This window comes from Mus pahari, chromosome 12 (assembly GCF_900095145.1).
Source record: "Mus pahari chromosome 12, PAHARI_EIJ_v1.1, whole genome shotgun sequence".
Classification (NCBI taxonomy): Eukaryota; Metazoa; Chordata; class Mammalia; order Rodentia; family Muridae; genus Mus; species Mus pahari.
In genome coordinates this window covers 6,549,241-6,572,507 of record NC_034601.1, presented here as the reverse complement: position 1 = coordinate 6,572,507, position 23,267 = coordinate 6,549,241, and the positions used below count along the sequence as shown (strand labels likewise).

Genomic DNA, 23,267 nt, shown 5'->3' with positions numbered 1-23,267 from the left:
GGAGAGTTTCCTGGACAAAGTAAGCTAATGGCTTTGAAGGACCCAACTATGGAAGGGTGAGAGAAAAACATTTTGGGAACAGTGGGGCAGGCTGCCAAAGTAGCGTCGCTCTGTGATGAGGCAGAAGAGGAGGTTGGACAGGCCTCACAGGCCTCTCAGATGTATCTTATGACAACCAGAGGGTCAGCAAGGCAGGGGTGCCCTAATATGCATAGGAAGGCATCAATAGCCACCCAGAGAGGACAGACTAAGGAGGCAGGAGAGAGGGCAGGAGGGGTGGAGGTCCCTAGTCAAGGTAACACAGCCTATAAACAGCAGATTCGGGATCCCATCCCAGTCCTGCCTGAGGCCTTACCCATTGCTTAAAGAGATATTCCTCAGAGACCCAAAGGGAAGCAGGGCTCAGTCATTGAGGAGCAGGAATCAAAGCATAGACCTCCATTGACCACATAGACCACATCCCACATAGACTCCCCGGGGGGGGGGCTCTAGAGTTGCATGGCATGGGGATGTGGTGGGGAGACAGATAGGACTAAATGGAGACAAGTGTGACACAGCAGGCTGCAGACAGAAGGACCGGATCTGAGAAAGGACAGGCTGGATCAGGGAGGGGCTCACTCACGTCTCTTCTGAGGTTTCTGTCCTGCTTCCACAGGGATCTCTATGTTCTCACCAAAGCCTTCTTCTGCTCCGATGTGCTCTACTTTGGAGAAACACCAGAGGCCCACATCACAATCACAGAACCCCTGGGAAAGCCACCATGAGGAGGTGTGGCTGTCAGCCATTTCTTCAGGTCAGGAAGGACTAAAGGCTGAGCCTAGATCAACTTCCCCCGACTTACTGAAGAGGTCCTTGCTCAGGCCCTCCAGCTGGGTATCCTGGAACACGTACTGATCCAGTTCCGCTGCCAGATAAGGAAGCATATGGTCAGTCAAAAAGGTTCCCAAGGTGGTGGTGCATGCCTCAGAGCAGATCTCTTAGTTCGAGGCCAGCCTGGTCTACAAAGTTCCAGGACAGCCAGGGCGATGTAGAGAGATCCTGTCTTAAAACCAAAAACCAAAACCAAACAAAGGGTCCCCCGAAGTCTTGCTGTGTGTCTAGCCTCAGGCCAAGGGCCTTCTGGGCTGGTGCCCAGTAGGGTCTCTATAAAAGTTACTGAGTATACTTTGAGTGAATGAGCAAACAGACATTGCTTTTCATGTGTTTTCTGTCTTATTAGATGAGTAAGGTATGTGCCCGTAAAAATGTCTGCCACTGGGATGAGTTCAAATTCTGTCTTTATCCCCCACTAGCTCCCTTTGCTGGACCGACCATCTTGGGCTGGTTGCTTAATGTTTCTGGTTCCTGTTTCCTCATCTGAATGAAGAGAACAAATAGTGGGTGCTATCCAGAGGTGGACAGAAATGTTAGAAGTATGTTGTAGGACAACTGGCAGGAGTCTGTCCTATCTTTAAACTACCTGACTCCTGGGTCTTAAATTCAGTTCACCAGGCTTGGTGGCAAACGCTATTACCCCATGAAGCTACCTTGATGGACATGTCTTGTCAAACTGCTCAATTTCAGACACTTCCTTTTCGTATTTAAGTCAGGGCTTGGAAGTGTGGAGCCTTGGCATGGGATTTCAGATCGGCCATCTGACTCAGCCTTGAGACCGCTCCATCTCTCTCCCCATCAGTTTCCTCCTCTGTGACTAGAAGATTCTCATGTCACAGAGAATCCGCTGCCCCAAGGCGTCAGTGTGGTCTTACGAGTGTAACAACTAACACATTGCCAGTGTCGGCTGACACAATGGCAGCTCATTGGCTTAGGTGCTGGGAAAGGGTATGTGGTGTGAGCTTTGTGTAAAAGAGGAGCAGAGAAAAATGGGAATGGAAGTGTAGCGCTGGATGTGGTACCTGCTGTGATTCCACATGTGGAGGGCTGAGGCTGGAGCATTGCCATGAGTTTGAGACTGGCCTGGGATACATGATTCCAGAACAGCCTGGGCTACAAAAGACCTTGTCTCAGAAGCAAAATAAAACAAACCTAGCAAGCAAAAAGCATAAAGAAACAGTAAGGGAAGTACTGTAAAGGGATGTGAATGGCTTGGTAGCCATCAGGGAAGGGGTCTGCATCCCTTTAGTCTTTCCCTACCCCCTCCTCTTCTTCTTCCTCCTTCTCCTCCTCTAAGTCCCCTCCCTTCCAGGCCTATTTGCTGACCCTGGCTGTAATTTTGGTGGGAAGGACCTAGTGACATTAGTGAAAGAGACTCTTCTTCTTGGTCCTTTCTCTGGCCTCCACCACCTCCTTACCAATGTTGGCATAGGCCTCTCGGGTCTCTTCATCCATTTCCATGTCCTGCAGCAGCTTGCTGAACTGGTCGCAGTTGATGGTGTCTGTGTCTGGCTCTGCAAGGGGAAAGCCCGTAGGATGAAGCCTGGGGTGTCTGGGGGAATGGGTAGTGAGGAAGGGCTGAGATCTTCTCCAGGTGAGGGTCAGCGCAATGAGCGAGGGCTGGGAGCTGTCCATGGTCCTGACAGGCAGCCAGTGCTTTTCCTCCAGCTTGCTAACTGCCTCCCGCCTGCCGAAGGACTGAGAAGGCCAGGAGAGGCCCCAGGGAACGGGACCCACCTGAGCTGAGTTCGATCTCCTCCTCCCCGGCCAGGTCCATCTGGTCATGGAGGTGATAGAGATGTAGGGGGTCGGCATCACTGTTAAGGAGCTCCAGGTAGCTGCCCTCTGGAGACCCCAGTTCCATGGTGGCACACAGACTATGGCCTAGGAGGAGAGATACACTCAGATATGTCATCGGATTATGGTAGGCAAAGGCAGAGAGTGAATTTGCACTGCTGCTGAGGGCTGGGGGTGGGAGGAGCCCAAGAATATGAACAACAGGGCTCCAGACACTAGAGAGGAGTTTGAATCCCATCTGAGGCCTTAGGCAAGTGATTTATCCTCTTTAAGTACCCATTTTCTGGAGTGTGGAGAGGGAATGTTCCTGTGGAACCCCGAAAGGTCAAGGGTGGCTCTGTGCCATGTGACAGTCACATGCAAGCCTCCAGTCGCAGAAAGCTCATCGTTCTGGGGAGACTTCAGGGAAGGGTCTCTTTGCTCCAGATGGGATCTTCTCACCAGAATGCACCCACATCCACTCATGCCCAGGTCTCCTCAGGTCTTGGCTTGGGGATCTCCCAGTGCCTCCAGGGCCATGCTTCCTATGTCCCCACTTGCTTTGGAGTTGATTCATAAGCCTCTCAAATAGACCTTCTCCTCTGCCAGTGGTTCCAAAAGGGATGGGAGGCAAAGATGGCCTTGCTCACCCCCGTGGGAAGAAGTGTCCTCTTTAGCTGTCCATGGGGCTCAAGCCATATAGGGATAGCAAAGACCCTGACCACTGAGCTTCCCCACCCTGTAGCCATGCCTATGAGGGAGTTTCTAGATGGCGTTGATTGAGGTGGGAAGACTCATCCAGAATATGAGCTAAGCACCAGCATTCATCTCTCTCTGCTTTTCGAGAGCAGATGCAGTGTGACCGACTATCTGCCTCACAGCCCTGTCACCAGGCCTTCCTTACACAACGGCCTGGGCTTTCAGACGATGAGTCAGAATCAGTGCTTCCTTAAGCTGCTTTTGTTGAGTACTTCCTCACAGCAGTGAGGTAAGTAACCAACAGGCTGTCCCACCCAAGCCTGCAGCACACACAGGGACAGTGTCTAGTCAGAACTCCCAGACAGCCCAAGTTCCTGGAATTGGATGTCAAGCTTCTCATGTGTCACCCTCCGGCTTCCCTTAGCTAATTATGTTCCTGTCTCTTAGATGAATTAGGGTAATGGTGGCAGGGCCACATCCTCTGCAGCCGACATTTAAGAAACGAAGACACAGGTGACAAGGCAGTTTCCTCTTCTGAGGAAAAGTCTGTGTACGTTGTGTGTGAGGAGCCCATTTGGTGAATGGGCAGTGTGGGAGCCCACTGGGTGAATGGTCAGTGTGGGAGCCCATTGGGTGAATGGGCAGGGGGGAGCCCATTGGGTGAATTGGCAGTTTTTTTTAGCAAACCCTCTGCAAACTGACTTTCCCCGAGACTTCCACACCCATTTGAGAAGACATCTCTGGTTTGAGAAGACATCTCTGGCACTTTCTACCATTAGTCCTTTGGGGACATTTCTGTCCCCACTATGAACTACAGTAGAGGGTTTAGGTTTTGTGAGGTTACTTTTGTTTCAGTTGGGTTAATGATCATGCTGTGAACGGAAGTGCTCAATGAATTCAAGATTTAAAGGTTCCAAGATGTCCACAAAATGACAGCATAAAAGTCAAAGTGTCGGCAGGTAGGTAGCTCCAGGGTGCTGGCAGCGCTGCTGTGTCTCAGCAGATGAAGATGGTAGTGTGTGTGTGTGTGTGTGTGTGTGTGAAGTGCCCACACATATCAGAAGAGGGTGTGGTAACCCCCATAGCTGGAGTTACAGGCAGTGGTGAGCAGCTTAATGTGGACGCCAGAAACTGAACTCTGGTCCTCTGGAAGAGCAACAAGCAAAATTAACACCGGAGACATCTCTCCAGCCCGGTAGAGTTTGTTTTAAATGACCAATCCGATGTTTTTGCCACCCTGTAAGTTGTCAAAGCCGGGGATGTTAGCATTCCTTCTAGCCTCCACTCCACAGTTACCTGACAACAGCCAGGTATGTCTGGCTTACTATCAAAGGGACATTTCACCCCCTCCTTGCTCTCTTACTCTCTGCCCTTTCTCTCCCTGAACCCTTTCTCCCTCTCTCCCCTTTCCCCATTACCCCTCCCTCCATGTTTCCTTAACCAGCCTCTACTCCCTCTATTCTCTCTCTCTGTCTCTCTGCCTGTCTGTCTCTGTCTCTCTCTGTCTCTCTCTGTATGTCTCTGTCTCTGTCTCTCCCTCTCTCTCTCCCTCCCTTCCCAACTCCCTTTCCCATGCCCTAAATAAACTCTATTCTGTACCATATCCATCGTGTGGTTGCTACCTCAGGGAAAGAGATGCCTCAGCATGGGCCCGCAGAGGCACCCCTCCCACCTCACCATACCATGCTTTATCAAACATATTCTTGGCTTTTTGTTTTTATAAAATATAGCAGTGGGGAGGGAGGTCCTGGTCCAACAGCTCATGGAAGGAGATGAAGACTTAGGCCTGGGCAGGAGGAGACAAAAGCCATAGACGAAGGAGGAAGTGACTCTCAGGCTTTGTGTCTCCTCAGAGTGGGCAGCTCAGGGACATGCACAGAGGAGGCTGACAGAAACTGCTAGTCTCAGTGAAGACTTTCACTTCCTTCAGGGTTTCAGGTGATCACAGGAGACAGAACGGAACTGAGGAGTGTAACCAATGCTGAGAGACTGGGCTGGGGTGTAGCTCAATGGCAGTGATCTTGCCTAGCATTCGAGAGATCTTTGGTTCCATCCTCAGTGTGTGCTCATGCACACACACACACCACCACCACCACCACCACCACCACCACCACCACCACACACCACGAAAAGCAGTGCTGAAGATAATGAGAGGTCTGTGCATTTCCTTTGAAAGCAGGGAGATTGGAAGACCTGTGTGTGAGAAGCGTCTCATTAGGAACGTCTGGAAATACTGCTTCTGTTTAGCTCCAGGTTGCAGCTATGAATGGCAGGCTGAAGTATGGCTTCAAAACTGGGGCTTGAATCAGATCTGTGATATTAGTGGTTTTGTCTCCCAAGCTAATGAGTGTATTCAAGTGTGTGTGTGTGTGTGTGTGTGCACAATGTTTGTGCACATGACCATCATGAGGTTTCTATACAATAGCTCCAGTTCCTGGCTGTACACTCCTGGCCAGTACTTCTCATAGTTATGGTTTCTTCAGCTCCTGGTTTCCACCTCTTGCCTTGAAGGCTATCTGAGGTCCTTCTGGCTTGGCCTGCTTCAGGAGGTGGCTCAGGATATAGGATCACTGGGACAGGACAGTAGGAGCGAGATGCTTGAAGTTGGGAGGGGGCTAGCCGAGGACACAGGGTGGCACAGGGAATTCCAGGACTGCTTTGCCTGTGTGATGCTGGGATCCCACCCCAGCTCATTAGAGGAGGGTAGTTAAGGGATTTGAGATGCAGTCACCTCGACCACCTTGGCATTTCTGTCCCAGCTCCCTAGCTCCCCTGAGATCAAAGAAGCAAGCCAGTCTATAGGAAGACACAGTAATTAGAAAAAGTGGAAATAGATTTGGCTTTTGTCCCTGGCAGCAAGCCTCAGGGCTTTTCCATGGTGGAGGCAGGACAGAAGAAGCCGGGGTAGTCCAGACATGGGGGCAGCTAAATTCACAAGAGTCCAGTGTCACAAGACTAATACAAGAGTCACTCTGCTCTGCCAGGGTGTGTGCCTCTGGGAAAGCCCCTTCCTCTCTCCACTTCCTAGGGTTGTCATCTGTTAAATAAGAGAGTTGTAGTAGGACAGTGGCTTTCAAGTGACATTTTACAAGAATTCCAGACTCTTTAACAAGTGAGAAAAAGTTGTTGGCTGAAAGGGCATGGAAGAGCTCAGAACCTCTTTTTCCCTAAGAGGGGCTTCACACAGCAGTCTAAACACACAGTTGTAGCTGGGTGTGGTCATACAGGTCTGTAATCCCAGCTGCTCAAGAACCTGGGGCAGGAGGATCATGAGTTTGAGGGCAACCTAGGCTTTGTAGTAAGACTCTGTCTCGAATGCACAAAGCAACAGCAACAAAAGCAAACAAAGCTACTCGCCACAACTCCTCTGCATGAAAGACACCAACCCGACTCTTATAGTCCCACCTTCACATCATTGAGGAAAAGCAAAAGGGGGCTGATGGCTGCCAGAGGCTGGCAGAGACAGGAATGAGCCGGTGTAGAGCTGCAGTTTACACACGCATCACTACAACTTGTCCAAACACATGGATAAGTTCTACCAAGACTGAGCCCAAACTTTGAACTTTGAATTTCAAAAAATAATGAGACGTTATTGCAGACTGAAAGGCAGCAGCTGAGAAGACTACGCATTCATGGGCATAGTAAATGAGAAAAAAAAAATCTCTGCAGCTTCTGTCAAATATTATTGCAACCCTAAAAATATTTTAAAAATAAACAAACAAGCAAACAAACAAAGTAGAGAAGAGCAAGGCTATTAAGATGGCTCGGTCAGTAACATGCCCTATAAGAGCTAAGGCCTGAGTTTGGACCCCCCAGGACCCACATAAAAAGCAAGGCCGTATGTGTCTTATTCATAGTACTTGGGAAGGGATACAGGCAGGTCCCCGGAACTCACTGGTTGGTCAGTATAGCTAATTCATGGCCTCAGAGAGGAGAGAGAGAGAGAGAGAGAGAGAGAGAGAGAGAGAGAGAGAGAGAGAGAGAATATCACCATCAACAACAACAAACCGGGGCATGGTGTTAAGAGTCTAAGTCCCCGCCAGGGGAGACAGAGATAGATGGTCTCTGGAGCACACGGGTTAGCTACCTAGCCTTATCAGTGAGACCAAGATTCCAGCAAGAGACACTATTTCATAAATGAAGGTAGATAACTCCTGAGGAATGACACTCAAGGTTGATCTCTGCCATATGTACAAGCACACATGTTTAAAAAAAGAAAGAAAAGAAAGAAAAGCAAACAAGAAAAAAGAACGGAGGGAGGAAAGAAGAAAAGAAGAAAGGAAGGAGAAAGAAGAAAGGGAGAAAGAAAAACAAAGGGAAGAAAAGAGAGGAGAGACAGGATAGATGGATGGATGGATAGATGGATGGATGGATAGATGGATGGATGAATAGATGGATGGATGAATAGACAGACAGACAGACAGACAGACAGACAGACAGACAGACAGACAGACAGACAGACAGACAGACAGGAAATAAACACACAAACACCAACAACTATTTCACACAACAGCTCAAGCACAGCCCAGTGTGCTCTGACTTGGCGCAGTCAGCCTGTGTGGATGTTGCAGTACCATCCAGATCCACCCGATAGGACCGTGTATGGGTCGGCCAGCAGCCTGTGGTTCCCAATAGTTCTCCCTTGGAATATCCAAAGTCACACCACGTCTCAAGATGACGTCTTTCGGAATTCCTGTGCCAGTCACCAGATCTTAGCTTGCTGGCACTCAGGTGGGGAAAGTAAGGTTAGAAGAGGTACTAGGGTGGGATCTTCAAGCTGGGTCACCAGCTTTCTCAGAAGGGGAACTGCCCTGAACAGTATGCTGACCTCATCTTGCCACATGACACCACCCTTTGTCATGCTAGGATGCGCCAAGAAGGCCCCTGACAGGTGTCCAGTTCCCATCTTCATCTTCCCAGCATTCAGACTTTAAGGTTAACTTAGCTCCACCCAACTGTGACACCAGGAGTGGCCAACCCAAGCAGAGGCCCACACAGGGCACAAAGGTCTTGTCTCCTCACTTTGATGTGAGACATTGCTGAGAGTCAGCAATGAGGCTCCTTGGGGATTGGCTATGCTCTGCATGGTGACCTCACTGTGATTTAGCCCTCTCTCCATCCAGGTCTGCCTCTGCTCCCCAGAGCAGCTCACTCTGAGCCCAGACAGCCTTGACATGGACATAGCTCCAGCTCAGTGTTGGGGTCCATGACAGCCTCACAACTTGTACAACTTGATAGTTAAAAAAATTTTTTTTCTGAATATGACCTGCAAGTCATATGGGATCCCACAAAAGACACCATTGTGGCTATTATAGCTAAGCCTCCTCCACCTGGGCTCTGAGTCCTGAATGGAAACACCCACTGAGCCACCACTTGGAAGATCTTGGTCCACAGATGGGACACTGGTACATGGCAGGCATCTGGGGTCTAGGACAGGAGGAGGAGGTGCAGCCAGTGGAGCAAAGGCATCAGTACCTTTTCATAACAAGAGCCCCTTCCCAGCTCCAGGCAGCCCAACAAGTCTAAACATTCCTGAGGCGGTGATCAGTGGCTTGGAAAAAAGTACAGCATGTTTTTCTTAGAAAGAAACCCAAGCCAGATGCTGAGCATAGAGAAGAGGGTCCCATGGCTGCAGCTTAGCAAAGGAGGGTCCAAAGCTCCCATGCCAAGCCTGATGTGAATCAGGAGTGGCCCTGCTTTTAGGGAGCTTGTGGTGGAGACCCAAAGATGTCAGTGATAGGCTCTAACAAGTCTGAGCATGGCTAACAAGGCACCGACAGGTCTTGCCCTCCCCAATTCCCTCTTCCTTATTGAATCATTAGAATACATTCCTAAAGAAAGCCATCAAAGTCCATTCCCTTATTTGGCCACTTCCTTATGCCTAACTCATTCCTGAGGCTGACCACCCAAGTCCAGCAATCAAAGTGCATTATTTGACTACACAGACTCATATATCCAATCAAGACTAGCTAACACAGACTCCCCCCTTTTTCCCTTAAAAATTGCTTCTGCAGAGACACCTGATGCTGTTTTTGCCCAGGGCTAGAAGCAGCCCCCACCCCACTGCCTCTGCTTGTCTCTTCCAGGGTATGTAAGTCTCCTTTTTGCTGAGAATTCAACATACAGTGCATTCTGTGCTGACTTGGAGGTCTCAGACTTGGCCTTGTACAAATATCCAAGGGCAGGGATCATGCACATGGGTCTAGCACAGGATCTGCAGCTGAACCCAGTATCTTCACTGTTTGTGAGTTTGGTTACTTGACTTTCTGTTTTTGTTCTAAAAGACAGGGTCAGGCTATGTTCTATGCTAGTTTGGTCTAGAATTCACAGCCATCCTCCTGCCTCAGCCTACCGAGTGCCAGATTTACAGGTGTGCCCCGACATACCTGGCGCCTGGTGCAATGCTTTCGGGTGGTTAGGGGATCCTCTTTGGGGTTTGATGCCTGACAAGTGTCTGAAAGCATCATCCTGAGAGAATTAGGCACTGCTTTCCTGTCATTTAATATGTGTCTCTCCCTCTCAGGGTGTAATTACTGTTAGCATTTCTTCTAGGCACTGCTGCACAGCTACCTGGCAACAACCAGGTGTGCCTGACTCAGTATAAAAGGGGCTGCTTGCCCCCTCCTCTCTCTCTTACTCTCTTACTCTCTCTGTCCCTTCTCTCCCCATTCCCCTCCCCATTCTCCCTCCACATGTTCATGGCTGGCCTCTACTCATCTATTCTCTCTCTCTCTCTCTCTCTCTCTCTCTCTCTCTCTCTCTCTCTCTCTCTCTGCCTTTGTCTCTACTCCCTCAACTCTCCTCCCCATGCCCTAAATAAACTCTATTCTATACTATACCCGTCTGTGGCTGGTACCTCAGAGGGAAGAGAACCCACAGAATGGGGCCATAGAGGCACCCCTCCACTTCACCATACTGTGCCTCTACCAAACATATCCCTGGTTTCCTTTTCTTTTTTATAAAACACATCAATTACTAGATCCCAACCCCTTCCCCTTATGGTGGGGTGAGGGAATCAAGAGTCCTGTGTCTACCAGACAAGAGTTGTATCACTGAGCTAAGTGCCCAGGCCTTGCTGTTTGTGTTTGGCTTCCTTGGGGGGGGGGGGAGGTGCCTTTTTCTCTGCTTCTGAGACAGGGTCTCCCTGTGCAGCCCAGGCTGGCCTGGGACTTGATCTTCTTGCTTGGACCTCTCAGGTGACCAGCGTGCACTGTGTGTTCCTGGTGGCAATCCACATTAAAAGCCCAGAGCCCCTCACTATGCTCCTCATCTCACTCTTGTTCCCTGCGGATGCTGAATAACACGTGAGGCTGGGGCCGGAGAGAAGGTGGCTTGGGGCACTTGCTCCTCTCGCAGAGGGCTCAAGTTTGGATCCCAGCACCCACATCAGATCACGCATAGCCCTCTGAAACTCCAGCTCCAGAGCATCAAATGCCCCTGACCTCTGCAGTCACCTACAGTCACAGGCTCATGCATGCCCACATGTACACACACCTGCGCATAATTAAAGGAGCTATTTCCAAGGTCATAAGTCTGTCCCCTTGACAAGCAGCCTCCAGTGCTTAGCCTCCCTTGCTTCTCCTGTGGTCCTGATTCCCACATTCAGCCCTGTTTCCCATGCTTCCCCTCAGCTGGAGGGCAGATCGGACACTTCTCTCATTCTTCTGGGCTCCTTCTTGAAAGTTTCTCAGCAGCCTTCTATGGCTGTTGACTCTATGGAGTGGCCTGTTCCTTCCTGGATTTCTCCACAGCTTCATCTTTCTTTCCTCTAACTGTCACCTGGCCTGCCTGGACTGTTGTTTTGATAAGACCTAATTAAGTTACCTTAGTATCTTCTGTATACTAATATTTGGAAGAAACAGAAATGTGGGGTTATAGTAATAATAGCAGTAGTATTTTGAGATATGGTCTCGCTATTTAATCTTGGCTGTCCTGGGACTCACTAAATAGACCAGACCGGCCTTGAACTCTCAGAGATACACCTGCCTCAGCTACCCAAGACCTGGGATTAAAGGTGTGAGCCACTACACCAGGTTGTTGGGGAGGGTGTCTTTATTTGTTTGTTTAAGAAAGGGTCTCAATGAGTCTCCTGTGTGCTGGGGTTACAAATGTGTGTGGCTCAAATATGCTTATCTTACAAGAAAACTACTTGGGTGGTAGAGATGACTCAGCTAGTAGAGGGGATCCCCAGGACCCACACCCTGGAAGGAGAGAATGACTCCCCCAGGATGTACTTTGACCTACACAGGTGTGCTATGGTTTTAGGCCCTCCTACACAACCAAACAAATTAGCAAGTGTAAAAATAAATAAATGAAAGAAATCTAGCTGGGTATGGTGGTACTGCTTCAATGTCCAGAGTTTCCGTCTTGGAGGGTGGAAAGTTCTAGAAAGAGAGGTAACGATAGTTCCAGAACACTATGAGCGTGCTCAATAGTAAATGTATGCTGCATATTTTCGCCATGATTTTATGAAAACACTTTCTATTATACCTTGAAAGGCCTGGGAACAATGATGTCACCTGCCACCAAGACAAAATAAAATCTCTGTCCCCCAGACTGTCTTTGCTGTACTGCCAAGTACAGCCTGCTTAGAATCCACCAGCATTAATAGAAATTCACATCAGCTACCCAGGCAGCAGACAGGGTTCTCGGGAGATCTGGGTTCAAATTCTGACTAAGTGCAACAACTTGCTATATGGCCTTTGGCAAAACAAAATCAAACATAAACATATTAATCAATAAGTGTATAATACATGCCATTATAGGTTATGTGTGTATAAAATTATTGTATATTACTTGATAATATGTGTAAAGTAGATTAACATATGTGAATATATTAACATGTCTTTAGAAACCATAACAAAGATCACTTCTCTGGGCTCAGTTTCCGCAGATCGCATAGATAGTAAAGAGATGCATTAGTGCTTCTCCTTGAAATGAACGAGTCACTGGGGAGAGGTGGTTTAACCCAGGTTCCCAGGCTCTGCACCCAGGGAACATGCAGAGGACAGAACCAGGGCTTGGTACTCAAGACCAGAGACCTTGGGGGAGGGGCCTGGTACTGGAGAACAGGGCCTGGGCGGAGCTAGGGACCTTGAGTGGGTCTGAGGACCCTGTGGCCCTGGGACCTATCATCAGCGGCCTCCCAGAAGATTTCCAAAGCGTGGGCTACAGGAACCTCCTGTTCAGTCATTTCTGGGGGGCTCCTCTTCACCCACATTCGAGCCTCCAGGAAAGCGGGTTTTGTAGTCGGAAGGGGACGCTCTTTGGCTACACCAGGCTACAGAGGAGGAAAACCCTATTTTCTTAATCTACCTGAGAAGTTGTATTTATTTTATTTGGAAACACAGATTTAAGACTTTGCTCGGAAGCGAGGAACTCCAAACATTGATAGGAAAAGGACCACACTGTAGGGGCATAGGTGCGTGAGGCCTGGAGTGGAGAGCTGTCGGAGGAGGCATAGTGGCTACAGTTCTCACTGCCTGGGCCCCCAGAACTCTACTCGCTGCCCGCTGCTTTCAGCACTCAGCAACTTTCCTTAAAGGATGTGACAAAGTAAGATAGATCCCTCCACCTCTTCCCCAGATGGTCAAATAAGTGCACCCTATGCTGTCTCTGTGCCAAGCCCTCCCAAGAAGGACCCTGTGCCCAGACTCCAGAGTCAGAGGTGGTCTGTCCCAACACGCAAATGAAGGTCCAGTGAAGGGCAGCCCCTGGTCCAAGGTCCCAGCGCTCTCTGTAGATGTTGGGGATTGATAGAGTGCATGCCTGCCATCCCCCCACACACCCGCCTCCCCCCCCCCCCCCCCCCCCCCCCCCCCCGCGCCTCCCAGTCTCAGAGCTGCGGACATTCCTGCAAGGCTATTCCGCCACCTGCCTTCGCTACCAGCTCTGTGCATAGCCTAGGTGTTCTGGCTCCCAGCTCCCTGCTCCCAGGTCCTGCACACAGTCCGTCCAGGATCCCAGAAGTCTCTCTACCTCCTGCACACCCATCCAGATTTTTCCAGCCCTGCTGTCTGACCTCGGGCAAATAGTTGCCAGCCTCAGAGCCTCGGATTCCCAACCTAACTTTAGCGGCTGCAAAGGGGATCTTGGAGACACCTACCGCAGCTGTGCCCCGCGCGCTCCTGGGTGCTGCCTGCAGTCTCCCTGACGCCTGCTCCGTGGCTCCTAGGAGCTTGGGGCGGGCAGTCTCTTGGCAGCTACCTCACAAATAGGGAGTATCTGTGGCTGTGGCGCTTTTCCCCCTTTCACTTTCTATCTACATCTTCAGCTTTGGGCCAAAGGCAGAGCTTAGCAGGAACCCATCCTCCCCTGAAAAGTGATATCCACCACGTGCTTTCTCGGGAGCCGTCACAAGCTCAGTTCGCTTGGACTGAGTCTTTCCAGAGGACCCCTCCCTACAGGCAGATCTCACTTAGACCAGTCCCTGCTCAGGAGGAGAGGACTACAGATTTGAGCCGGTAGAGCTGAATTCCAAGGCAGGTGTTTGGTTTGCAAGCCACCTCATCTACACCCCTGGTAACTCTCTATTTCACTCTCTCTCTCAGCTCAGCCACAAAGACAGGCATTTAGACCTGAGATCCGCTGATCTTAGATTCCCCTGCATTCCCAGGACGTAGTCGTGGATCCTTGGAGAGGTCACTTCCCTTTCTCAAGCCCGTAGTTCCTCATCTGCAGCCGAGGAACTGAGTCAAGTTTGCCTCTGACTCCCATGCCCCTCTCTCCCACCCTGAACCTCCAGCTGCATGGCCATGGGGCTGAGCTGGGACACTTGTCACCTTGATTTAGGTGGCATTTCAGGATTGGGAAAAGGGATCCCACCCTTTTTCACCAACTTTACACTGGGGACCTCTGATAGCAGTGGTTACTTCGTGGTGCCAGATGCTGTTGAACCTTTGATTTTCACCATGACTCTACGACACAAATATTCCCCTGAGCCCGCTGTGTGGTGGCTGAGGAAAACTGAGACTAAGAACGGTGATTCAAATGTGCAACGCAGATGCAGCCAAGAGTGTAGCTGGGCGGTGAGGCCAACCGTGCTGTCTTCAAAGCAGGTGCCACACCAAACACTCTCAAAACCCACTTGGAGACTAGAGAGAGTAGATTCTGCCAGGGACTCTTTGCTTACTAGCTACACCACAGGCTTGATTACAGTCTGGGAGTGCCAAGCTCCCCAGAATGGAGCTCTCCTAGAGGTTCAGCACAGCTCACTCAAGGACAGATGTAAGCTTGAGATGTAGCTCAAGGATAGAGAGCTTATCAAGCATCCACAGGGTTCTAGGAAATCTCCTTAAGGAAGAGGAGAAGGAAGAGGAAAAGGAAGAGGAAGAAATGATAGTCTAAGTAGCCCCAAAATCTTGGTGGGGCTGAGAGCTGCCAGCAGAGGCCCCTGGAAGCCTGAGTGCAGATGAAACCTCTGTTAGGAACGCTGGAACCACCCAAGACCTCCGTGTGTGTAAGAAAGCTCTAGTCTTAACCATTGGCTCTAGCCCATCCATTACCTTGTGACTCCGGCAGGTAAGACCCAGAAGGGCCAGGAACCAGGCAGCGCATGATTTAGAGAGCAGAGTGATGCAGTAATGTCTGTGGTCCAGCTGCCCCTCCTGGTGTGCCAGAAGTCTCCAAAAAGGTCCTCAGATGCCCAGGTGGGAAGCAGGCAGCCTCATCCCTCATATGTCTCTCTCTATCAGTTAGGAGCCCAGAGCCTACCAAGCTCAGCTAGCATGCAAAGAAAGCAAGCAAGGGACCACCTGAAAATTCTCTACAAACAGCTCATTTCCTGCATTTGGATGCCCTCTAATTTGCCCATGCTCCCTAAGCCACCACAGCTTCTTATGTTAATTTCAGTTCCTTCTTGTGGGCCAAATTGGGTGACCACAGAAGCTGCTGCACCTCAGCTAAGTCACTGAAATGATTATTGCATTCGACACACAATCTTCTGCAGCACAGGACCTGCATCAGACTCCAATGCATAACCCCCAAGGTAACAAAGAGCTGTTAGGGACATGGTGAGCTCCAGCTTCTGCTCACAGCAAACTGCTTTGAGTTTCTCTGGACGGGTCATAGTCTTTTATTCCAACATGATGAACTAAAACCCAAGTTTCACCGAGAGTGTTGACTCTAATTCAGTAGCCTGAAAGCTAGCTGGTTCAGGGTTGTGGTGATAAGCAACACTGACTCCTCTCCAGGGAGAGAGTGAGTACCCCCCCCCCACAAACACACACACCCATCCTTCAGGTGACATCAGTGAGAAAGCTTTAGCCTGGAGCTAGTCTGTTTTTTAACACTTTTCTAACACATCAGGAAGCAGTATCTGGGAATCGAATAACATAGCTCTACTATATCTTTAAAAACCAAGTGCTGGGCTGGTGAGATGGCTCAGTGGGTAAGAACACCCGACTGCTCTTACGAAGGTCCGGAGTTCAAATCCCAGCAACCACATGGTGGCTCANAACCATCCGTAACAAGATCTGACGCCCTCTTCTGGAGTGTCTGAAGACAGCTACAGTGTAATTACATGTAATAAATAAACCTTAAAAACAAACAAACAAAAAAACCAAGTGCTGGGACTGGGGTTGGTGGAGTCCTTGCCTAACCTGACAAGGCCCTGGGTTTAATTTCCAGCACCACACAAACGTGACGTGGTCATGCATACCTGTAATACCAGAGTGTAGAATGTGGAATCAATAGAATCAAAACCTTAGGGTCACCCTCAGTGCTGTAGAGAATTGGAGACCAGCCTGACTACCTAAGACCCTAGCTGAAAACAAACAGGTAATGCTGCTATTTGGGCACTTTGCCTTCCTTTTGGCAGGAAATAAACCTTTCGTCTTTGAAAATGAGTTACACATGGGAGTGGTTTGGGAAAACGTGTCAAGTAAATGCTTGCGTGGGTGGTGTCCAGAAAAAGTGAGGGCTGTATGGTTGGTGGTGAAGCAGATGGACTCTGGGGGCTAGCCTGGGAGATGGTGGTCTGGCTGCTCCTGGTAGGTACAATACCGTAGGCCCATAAAACCATCTGAGCCGTTGTTTCCCTGTGTGTAAAATATGTGTAGTAACTGTCTTTGTATGGTGACAGTTTTAAAGTCATCACCACTGCTTACAAAAGTCCCAAGAAGGAAGTAGACAGACAAATGAGAAATGCTAGGAGTCAATTTGAAACAGTCATTGTTTGACGGGAAAACACAGTTAGTAGTAGAAATCACACGATGCCCAAGTCCCGTCCTCATGACATTATGCCACCAAGACATGCCAGTGTCAGCTGCTCTGCTCTTCTGAGACACATGGAGATTCCTTCTTGTTTTTACTAGCAGCCAGTTCTGACAGTCCCAACTGCCCTAGACTTGCATCACAGAGAAGGGGGTTCAGCCTGAATATATCTGCCTGGCAACAGCACCTCTCACATGTGCTGTTACCTGGTCTCCCTACATCCTTTTCTGACACCCCTAGACCCATTTCCACAAGAACTAAGTAGAAGCATTCTTATGTCTGTGCAGATGATTTCTGAGCAAGACAGTCATAGGTGCCATATATGTTCAGCAAGTACCAGATGCAGCTTATCAGCGCCCAGAAGGATGGCAACTGGAGATGTAGAGCTATGGACCCATCTGAAGCCAGTGGAGATGGGGAAATATGAGGAAGGATACAGAACAACTTAGACTGCAAATTATTGCCCCAGGATAAGGTGAACGGAGATGAGGAATGGGAGGGAAGGTCAAGCTAACACTAAGCACCGATTTGGGGACTGGGAAGATGCACCGCTGGCAGTGTTTGCTGTGCAAGCATGAGGACCTGAGCTCAGATCCCAGCATGTTAAAATTGGCACGGAGCCCTGCACCTGTGGTCTAAAGCTAGAGGATTGCTGGGGCTTGCTGGCCTTAGTCTTGAACAGTCAGTAAGCTCCAAGTCTAGTCTCTGTCTCAAAAGGTTAAAAAGAGGTTGAAGGGGGGCTGGTGAGATGGCTCAGTGGGTAAGAGCACCCGACTGCTCTTCCAAAGGTCCGGAGTTCAAATCCCAGCAACCACATGATGGCTCATAACCATCTATAACAAGATCTGATGCCCTCTTCTGGAGTGTCTGAAGACAGCTACAATGTACTTACATATAATAAATAAATAAATAAATCTTTAAAAAATAAAAGAGAGGTTGAAGAAGACATCAGTGATAGTCTCTATACACAGGCATACACATGTGCATGCACACATGCCTCCCCAAACATGTACAAATGTACAAACATGTACATGTATATACCCTGCCACCCCAGCACACACACACACACACACACACACACACACACACACACACACACACGACTCTGGAATTGTCTGAAAGGATGGATGGCAGTTGGTGTTTTGATGATCAAGGCTGACTTGAGTCCCAAGTAGATAAAGATGCTGTGAGTGCCTTGCATCGTGATTGTTAGTAAGCACATAATTCCCATGGGAACTAAATAAGTGTCCGAGGAGAAGGAGATAAGAAAAGAGATAGAAACTAAGGGTACGTGACTAGATAGGATAGAAGTGGTAGGTGAGAATGTAACCTCTAGGAGGAAGGGTATGCACTGGTGGGAAGGCAGGTGGCTAAGTCGCTATGTAAATATACACAGATGAGTGAATAGACAAATAGAAAAACTAATGAATTGGGCAAGTCAATATTGGTCATAAATAGATTAGTGGAGCAATACTAGGTGGGGGGCTGAGGAAGGTGTGCTGGAGGGACACAGGAAGTGGCCAGGAGGTGACTAGAAAGATGTGCGGAAGATAAATATGATGCCAGGTGAGCCACTTAAGGCAATAGCAACAGAATCAGAAATAGTCCCTGGCTGGGCCAGGTGCCACAGCCTGGGACAAGAGGATACATGGTAGGCTGGCTGGGAAAATTATCTGGAAAGTGCCAACTTCTGGTACAGGCATTGCTCTTTTGGGGGCTCCTGGGAGTGAAAGGACCACAGGCTAAGTGCTGAGAAGCAGGCTGAGCTGAGTCCTCTCTGAAGCCTACCCACTTCCAGGAGGCTAGGAGCAGGGGCGTGGGAGCTCCCCTGGATGTCCATCCATCCCAGGATGGACACCTGGAAGAAGGAGGAGTCTGGAGGAGGGAGGAAGCCAGGATCTGCAGTTGTCTCATCCTAACCTCCAAATGAGGAAGGAAGCTGGTGGGAATGTCCCTTTCCAATAAACCAGACAGCATCCTAGAGGGGGACGTTATGCTGTGGATTAGAGAATGGAAATCCACATGCAAAAATCCCAGAGGCATCAAAACCGAGTGTAGCATTACAGTACTCAGAATGGAGTAGAGTGCAGTCAAAACCAACCTGGAATCAGGAGTCTGGAAGGGGTGCCCTGCAGGCCAGCGAAAGGAGATCAAAAGACCTAGCTCATGGACAAAACCTGAGGTTGGAGCTGCCCTCTCCTGTTCACACCTCAGACGCCAGCCTTGATGTCTCCGAGTCAGAAGCAGCCTCATGTGACGGAGAATGTTTATGTCTCACATGGGATGCTATCCCCAAAGCCACATAACACTGACTGTGACTACTACTGCCTCCATTTCACAGTTAGTTCTCCACCAGGGTCCTTCCTAGCTCTCCCTTCTCTGGCCTGTGACTGCCCTTGCAGAGGCTGCCATCTCTATCTGTGTGACTTCTGTCTGGGCATCTGCTTTGATTTATCACTGAGCCCATTGAGTTCCCTCAGGATGGGACCATGAACTCCAGATTCACTGGAGCCGTGCGACACCATGTGCACACAGGCTGCTCTGTGTAGACCAGAGCCAGCCTCTGTAATACCAACTTGTACAAACATAAAACTGTTTAAAGAAGATACTGCCGTAACAGAAACCTTCAAAGGCAGGTGCACCAGGAGTAACACCCTACCAAGCCATAACAGTTAGCTGCCTGCAATTTTTTATTTCCTTGACCAAGAAAATTCCTCTTTAGTTCTATATGACTAAAAACAAAACACGTACGAGTCAAAATGTTCAGATGAAAATTTAAAATGATACTTCAAATACATGTTCATACAAGTTGATAATTTGCTGACATGCCTGTACAATATTTTGTACACCACTGTCATAGTCCAACCTACTCCTTTTATTGGTACTTTGTGTAACATACTGAATCTATATATTGGGCATATGAGACATATCATGATTAAAACATAATTTTGTGTCTGTAGGGCGCTTCTTCACAAACAATAAACAACATACAACACACACAAAGAAATCATATAGCTGCTGAAAAAATGCCAGTCTAGACAAAGGCATGTGTGTGTGTGTGTATGTGTGTGCATGCGTGTGTGTGTGTGTGTGTGTGTGTGTGTGTTGTGAGAGCTGGCCTGGAGGGCAGGAAGAGGGACCACAGGCATTGTGCTCCTCTGACTTCCAGCCCCAGATGATCACACCCTGAAGCTACTTCCACTTTCTGAAGTCACATGAGTCCAAAACAAAATATTATACCCCAGGGGAGGAAATGGAATACTATTTTTTAAAAAGGAACCAGTGTACTCAGAACAAAGAGAGGGTACAGGGTCTGGGGTGCAGCAGCTAAGGGAGGGAGCTTCCCCTGGTGGGCATCCGGATAAAGAGAGTCTCAGTACTTCCCCAGGTGTGCCATTGTCCCAGGAGAAGCACACTGACTGCTTGCACCCTGATGGAAATCCAGAGAGATGAGAGGGACTAAAGGTTCCCCATTGTGTCCATGTTAAGAGGGAGAGAATACAAGCTGTGTTCAGGAGAGAAAAGATACCACCAACCTGAGAATTTATAGACAGGAGCAACCAACCTAATGATATAATTAATGCATACGTCTTAGCAGAGACATGGAGGAGTCCAGCATTGTCTAGTGCATGGTCATTCAATATATCTATCTATACCTATACCTATACCTATACCTATACCTATACCTATACCTATACCTATACCTATACCTATACCTATACCTATACTTATACCTGTATCTAATCTATACCTATACCTACACCTACACCTGTACCTATATCTATATCTCCGCTGTCTCCAGCCAGATTGAGGCGCACAGCTTGTCTGCCTTCCAAACTGGTCTCTGCCACTTCCTACCCTGAGACATCTAGCTAGTCTCAGCTTTGTGCATTAGATGAGGGATACACATGCATTCAAAGGGCTGGGATGAGTGGGAGAGCCAGGCAGGAGGTGCAGGTGTGTGTGTGTGTGTGTGTGTATGTGTGTGTGACAGAGAGACAGAGAGACAGACAGAGAGAGAGAGAGAGAAAGAGATAGAGAGAGAGAGAGGGACAGAGAGACAGACAGACAGAGAGCCATAGAGTAGCTTATGTTTCCAAGTTGAAGGGACCAACAGGGCTAGAATCTGTAACCCCAGTACCAATACCAGAACAGCACACATGGGAGACAGAACAACCTCTGACTCCGGAAAGCATCTCTTTGCTCCTGAGGAGGAAGCCGGCTATGCTGGAGGAGTGAGGAATGGGCGCAGAGACGGTCAGTACTGGTTTCTTTCCTGACTTAAGAAGCAGACGCAGGCTGGGATGAAGCTCAGTGGTAAAGCACACACTTGGCACACACAAATAGAGTGAACAAGACACAATAGAGTGAACAAGACAACACATTCAGTTGTTAGCAGTAGTACCCTGAAAACCAAGACACTGGGAAGGTGAGGTGACCCAGTGGGTAAAGCTGCTGACCACCTGAGTTCAAACCTGGAACCCACATGGAAGGAGAGAGCCAGCTCCCACAAGTTGTCCCTCCACACACATGCTGTAACTCCCTCACAATGAAATAAATGTAATTAAAAAATTAAGACACTCATTCTCTCTCCTTGTGGGCTGGATCTATTTCTCCGCATCTCTGTCTCTGGATCTTTTCATTTTTCTTGCCTTCTGGTTCTCTTATATTTCCTCTCCTTCCCTCTTGGTCTACCTGGGCATCTCTGGTTTTCTTTTCTCTATCCCCCTATTGCTCACTCTCTCTCTTCTCTGTCTCTGTCTCTGTCTCTGTCTCTGTCTGTCTGTCTGTCTCTCTCTCTCTCTCTCTCTCTCTCTCACACACACACACACACACACATACACATAGAGTTGCACACACACATTTGCACACACAGTTGCAGACACACACACACACAGAGCCCTCTGATTTCCCAGCTTTTTAGCCCTTCATTTCCATGACTCCCCCTTTCTCTACATTATTTTTGAGACAGGGTTTCATGTAGCCCCAGCTGTTGCCGCTATACAGCCAAGAATGGGCTTGAATTTGTAATTCTCCTGATTCCATCTCCTGAGTCCTGAGATTACGAATCTGTACTACTACTTCCCATTTCAGCAGTGCTAAGATCAAACCCAGCACTCCGTGATCCAGGACAAGTACCATCCCAACTGTACTCTGCTCCCAGATAAAGTTTCTCTATTTTTGACACGAAGTGACTAATTGTATCTCTTCCTGTCTTCCTAATGGATGGTGTGTCTGTTGCAAGCAGGAGTTCCCCGGTCCACTGTACACCTAAACAGTGTACACTAGAGTCCATTGTTGATGGGGCTTAGGCATAGACTAATCAGGTAGGCGGCAGTATGCCCTGAGGATGCTCTGATCGATGTGGAAAGCATTCTTTGTGCTTGCAGCACCCAGCCACCCAGGTTTTCCAAAAACTCACCCTGTATCCTTTACACAGATTTTCCTTTCAGAGAAAGGACACCTTAGGGCTGGTCACACATTGTTACCTTGACTCAAAGGGATGCCAGCTTACCTCCATGGTCCCTGTAGCTGGTGCCCCTCTCTACCGTGGGAGCCTGCAGACTGTTGCAGACCCAGCTCAAGAAAGTCAAGTCTAAGTCCCCTTTCTCCAGCAGGGTCAGGGAAATCTTCCGGGCCAGAGCATCACCATCAGGCTCATGGAGCAGGGCACAGTGGTATTCCCGTGAGAGCAACTCTTCTTCCAGCAGGCCATCCAGGAGGGCCCGCACCTGCCTGGGCTTCTGGCTGGAGAGCAGTGTCTGTACCTGGGTCAGGATGGCCTGGAAGTGGTTCATGGCAGTGCTCTGATGCAGGCCAGCTGCCTGGAGTCGCCTCTCATCCAACCTTGCAGCATCCAAAACATGAAGTGAGACCCAGGATGAAGGAACCTCTGTTGTCGGTGTAGCCTTCTCCTTCTTAGGAATGTTTCCTCATTCGGGTGCAGGCCATGGTGCCTGATGAACGGAAATGGGTTGGGGTGACTCGGACAGCAATAAGAGTAAGGGAATTTCTGCTTTCCTTTCTGCTTTTAAATTTTATTTTATTTTATTTATTTTTTTAATAGAGAAGAAACCCTTTGAAGGGTGGAAAAACTATCACAGATGGGCAGATTATTACAGATTAGTTGCTCTGTTTAAAAAAAAAAAGCGAACTGTAACTCACTTGGGGAAGTGATGGCTTGGCACCCACTATGCCTTGGGTTCCATCCCCAGCACCACATAAACTGGGTATGGTGGTACGAGCCCATAGTTCAGACCCTCTGGAGGTAGAGGCAGGAAGATCAGGAGTTCAAGGTCATCTTTGGCTACCCAGGGACTTCAAGCCTACCCTGAGCTACACAAGTCTGCCTCAAAAAGAATAATATTTAAAGGGGATGTCATTGCTTTGAAGCTCTGAGTAAATGGAACACAAAACTTGAAGCTGGAGCCAGCATGGTGGCTCACATCCGTAAACCCAGTAGTTGGGAGAAGAACACAGGCTAATGAAGGCTAGCCTCAGCTACCCAGTGAGCTCACATTCAGCCTGGGACACTGTCTTACAAAAAAGTGCCTGGGAAGCGGAGTGGACACAGGGAATGGTGACATGAGTGGAGTGGAGTAGACATAGGGAATGTGACGTGAGTGGCCCCAGATTCTGTGGATAAGTTTCTCAGCCGTCTGGCAGGTAGACCCACGTGTATATTGCAGAGTGGCCTCTTAGAAACT

The 23,267-nt window shown here is 49.0% G+C and overlaps 1 protein-coding gene across 4 annotated transcripts in view; it reads right to left on the bottom strand.

Moving 5' to 3' along the window:
• The window catches only part of Ciita (class II major histocompatibility complex transactivator), a 46,458-nt gene extending 24,100 nt beyond the window's left edge, over nt 1-22,358 (bottom strand). Inside the window, exons 1-5 of one of the 4 annotated variants that reach the window (XM_021209364.2) lie at nt 22,076-22,358; nt 2,611-2,757; nt 2,292-2,387; nt 842-904; nt 623-703 (exon numbers count right to left, since the gene is read on the bottom strand). In XM_021209364.2, the coding sequence (XP_021065023.1) occupies nt 623-703; nt 842-904; nt 2,292-2,387; nt 2,611-2,757; nt 22,076-22,358 (670 nt within the window). Of the gene's footprint in view, nt 1-622; nt 704-841; nt 905-2,291; nt 2,388-2,610; nt 2,758-13,453; nt 13,524-22,075 lie in introns of those variants that run through there. The other 3 variants (XM_021209365.2, XM_021209367.2, XM_029544487.1) reach the window with 3 other exon arrangements.
• Nucleotides 22,359-23,267: the final 909 nt, after the last annotated feature.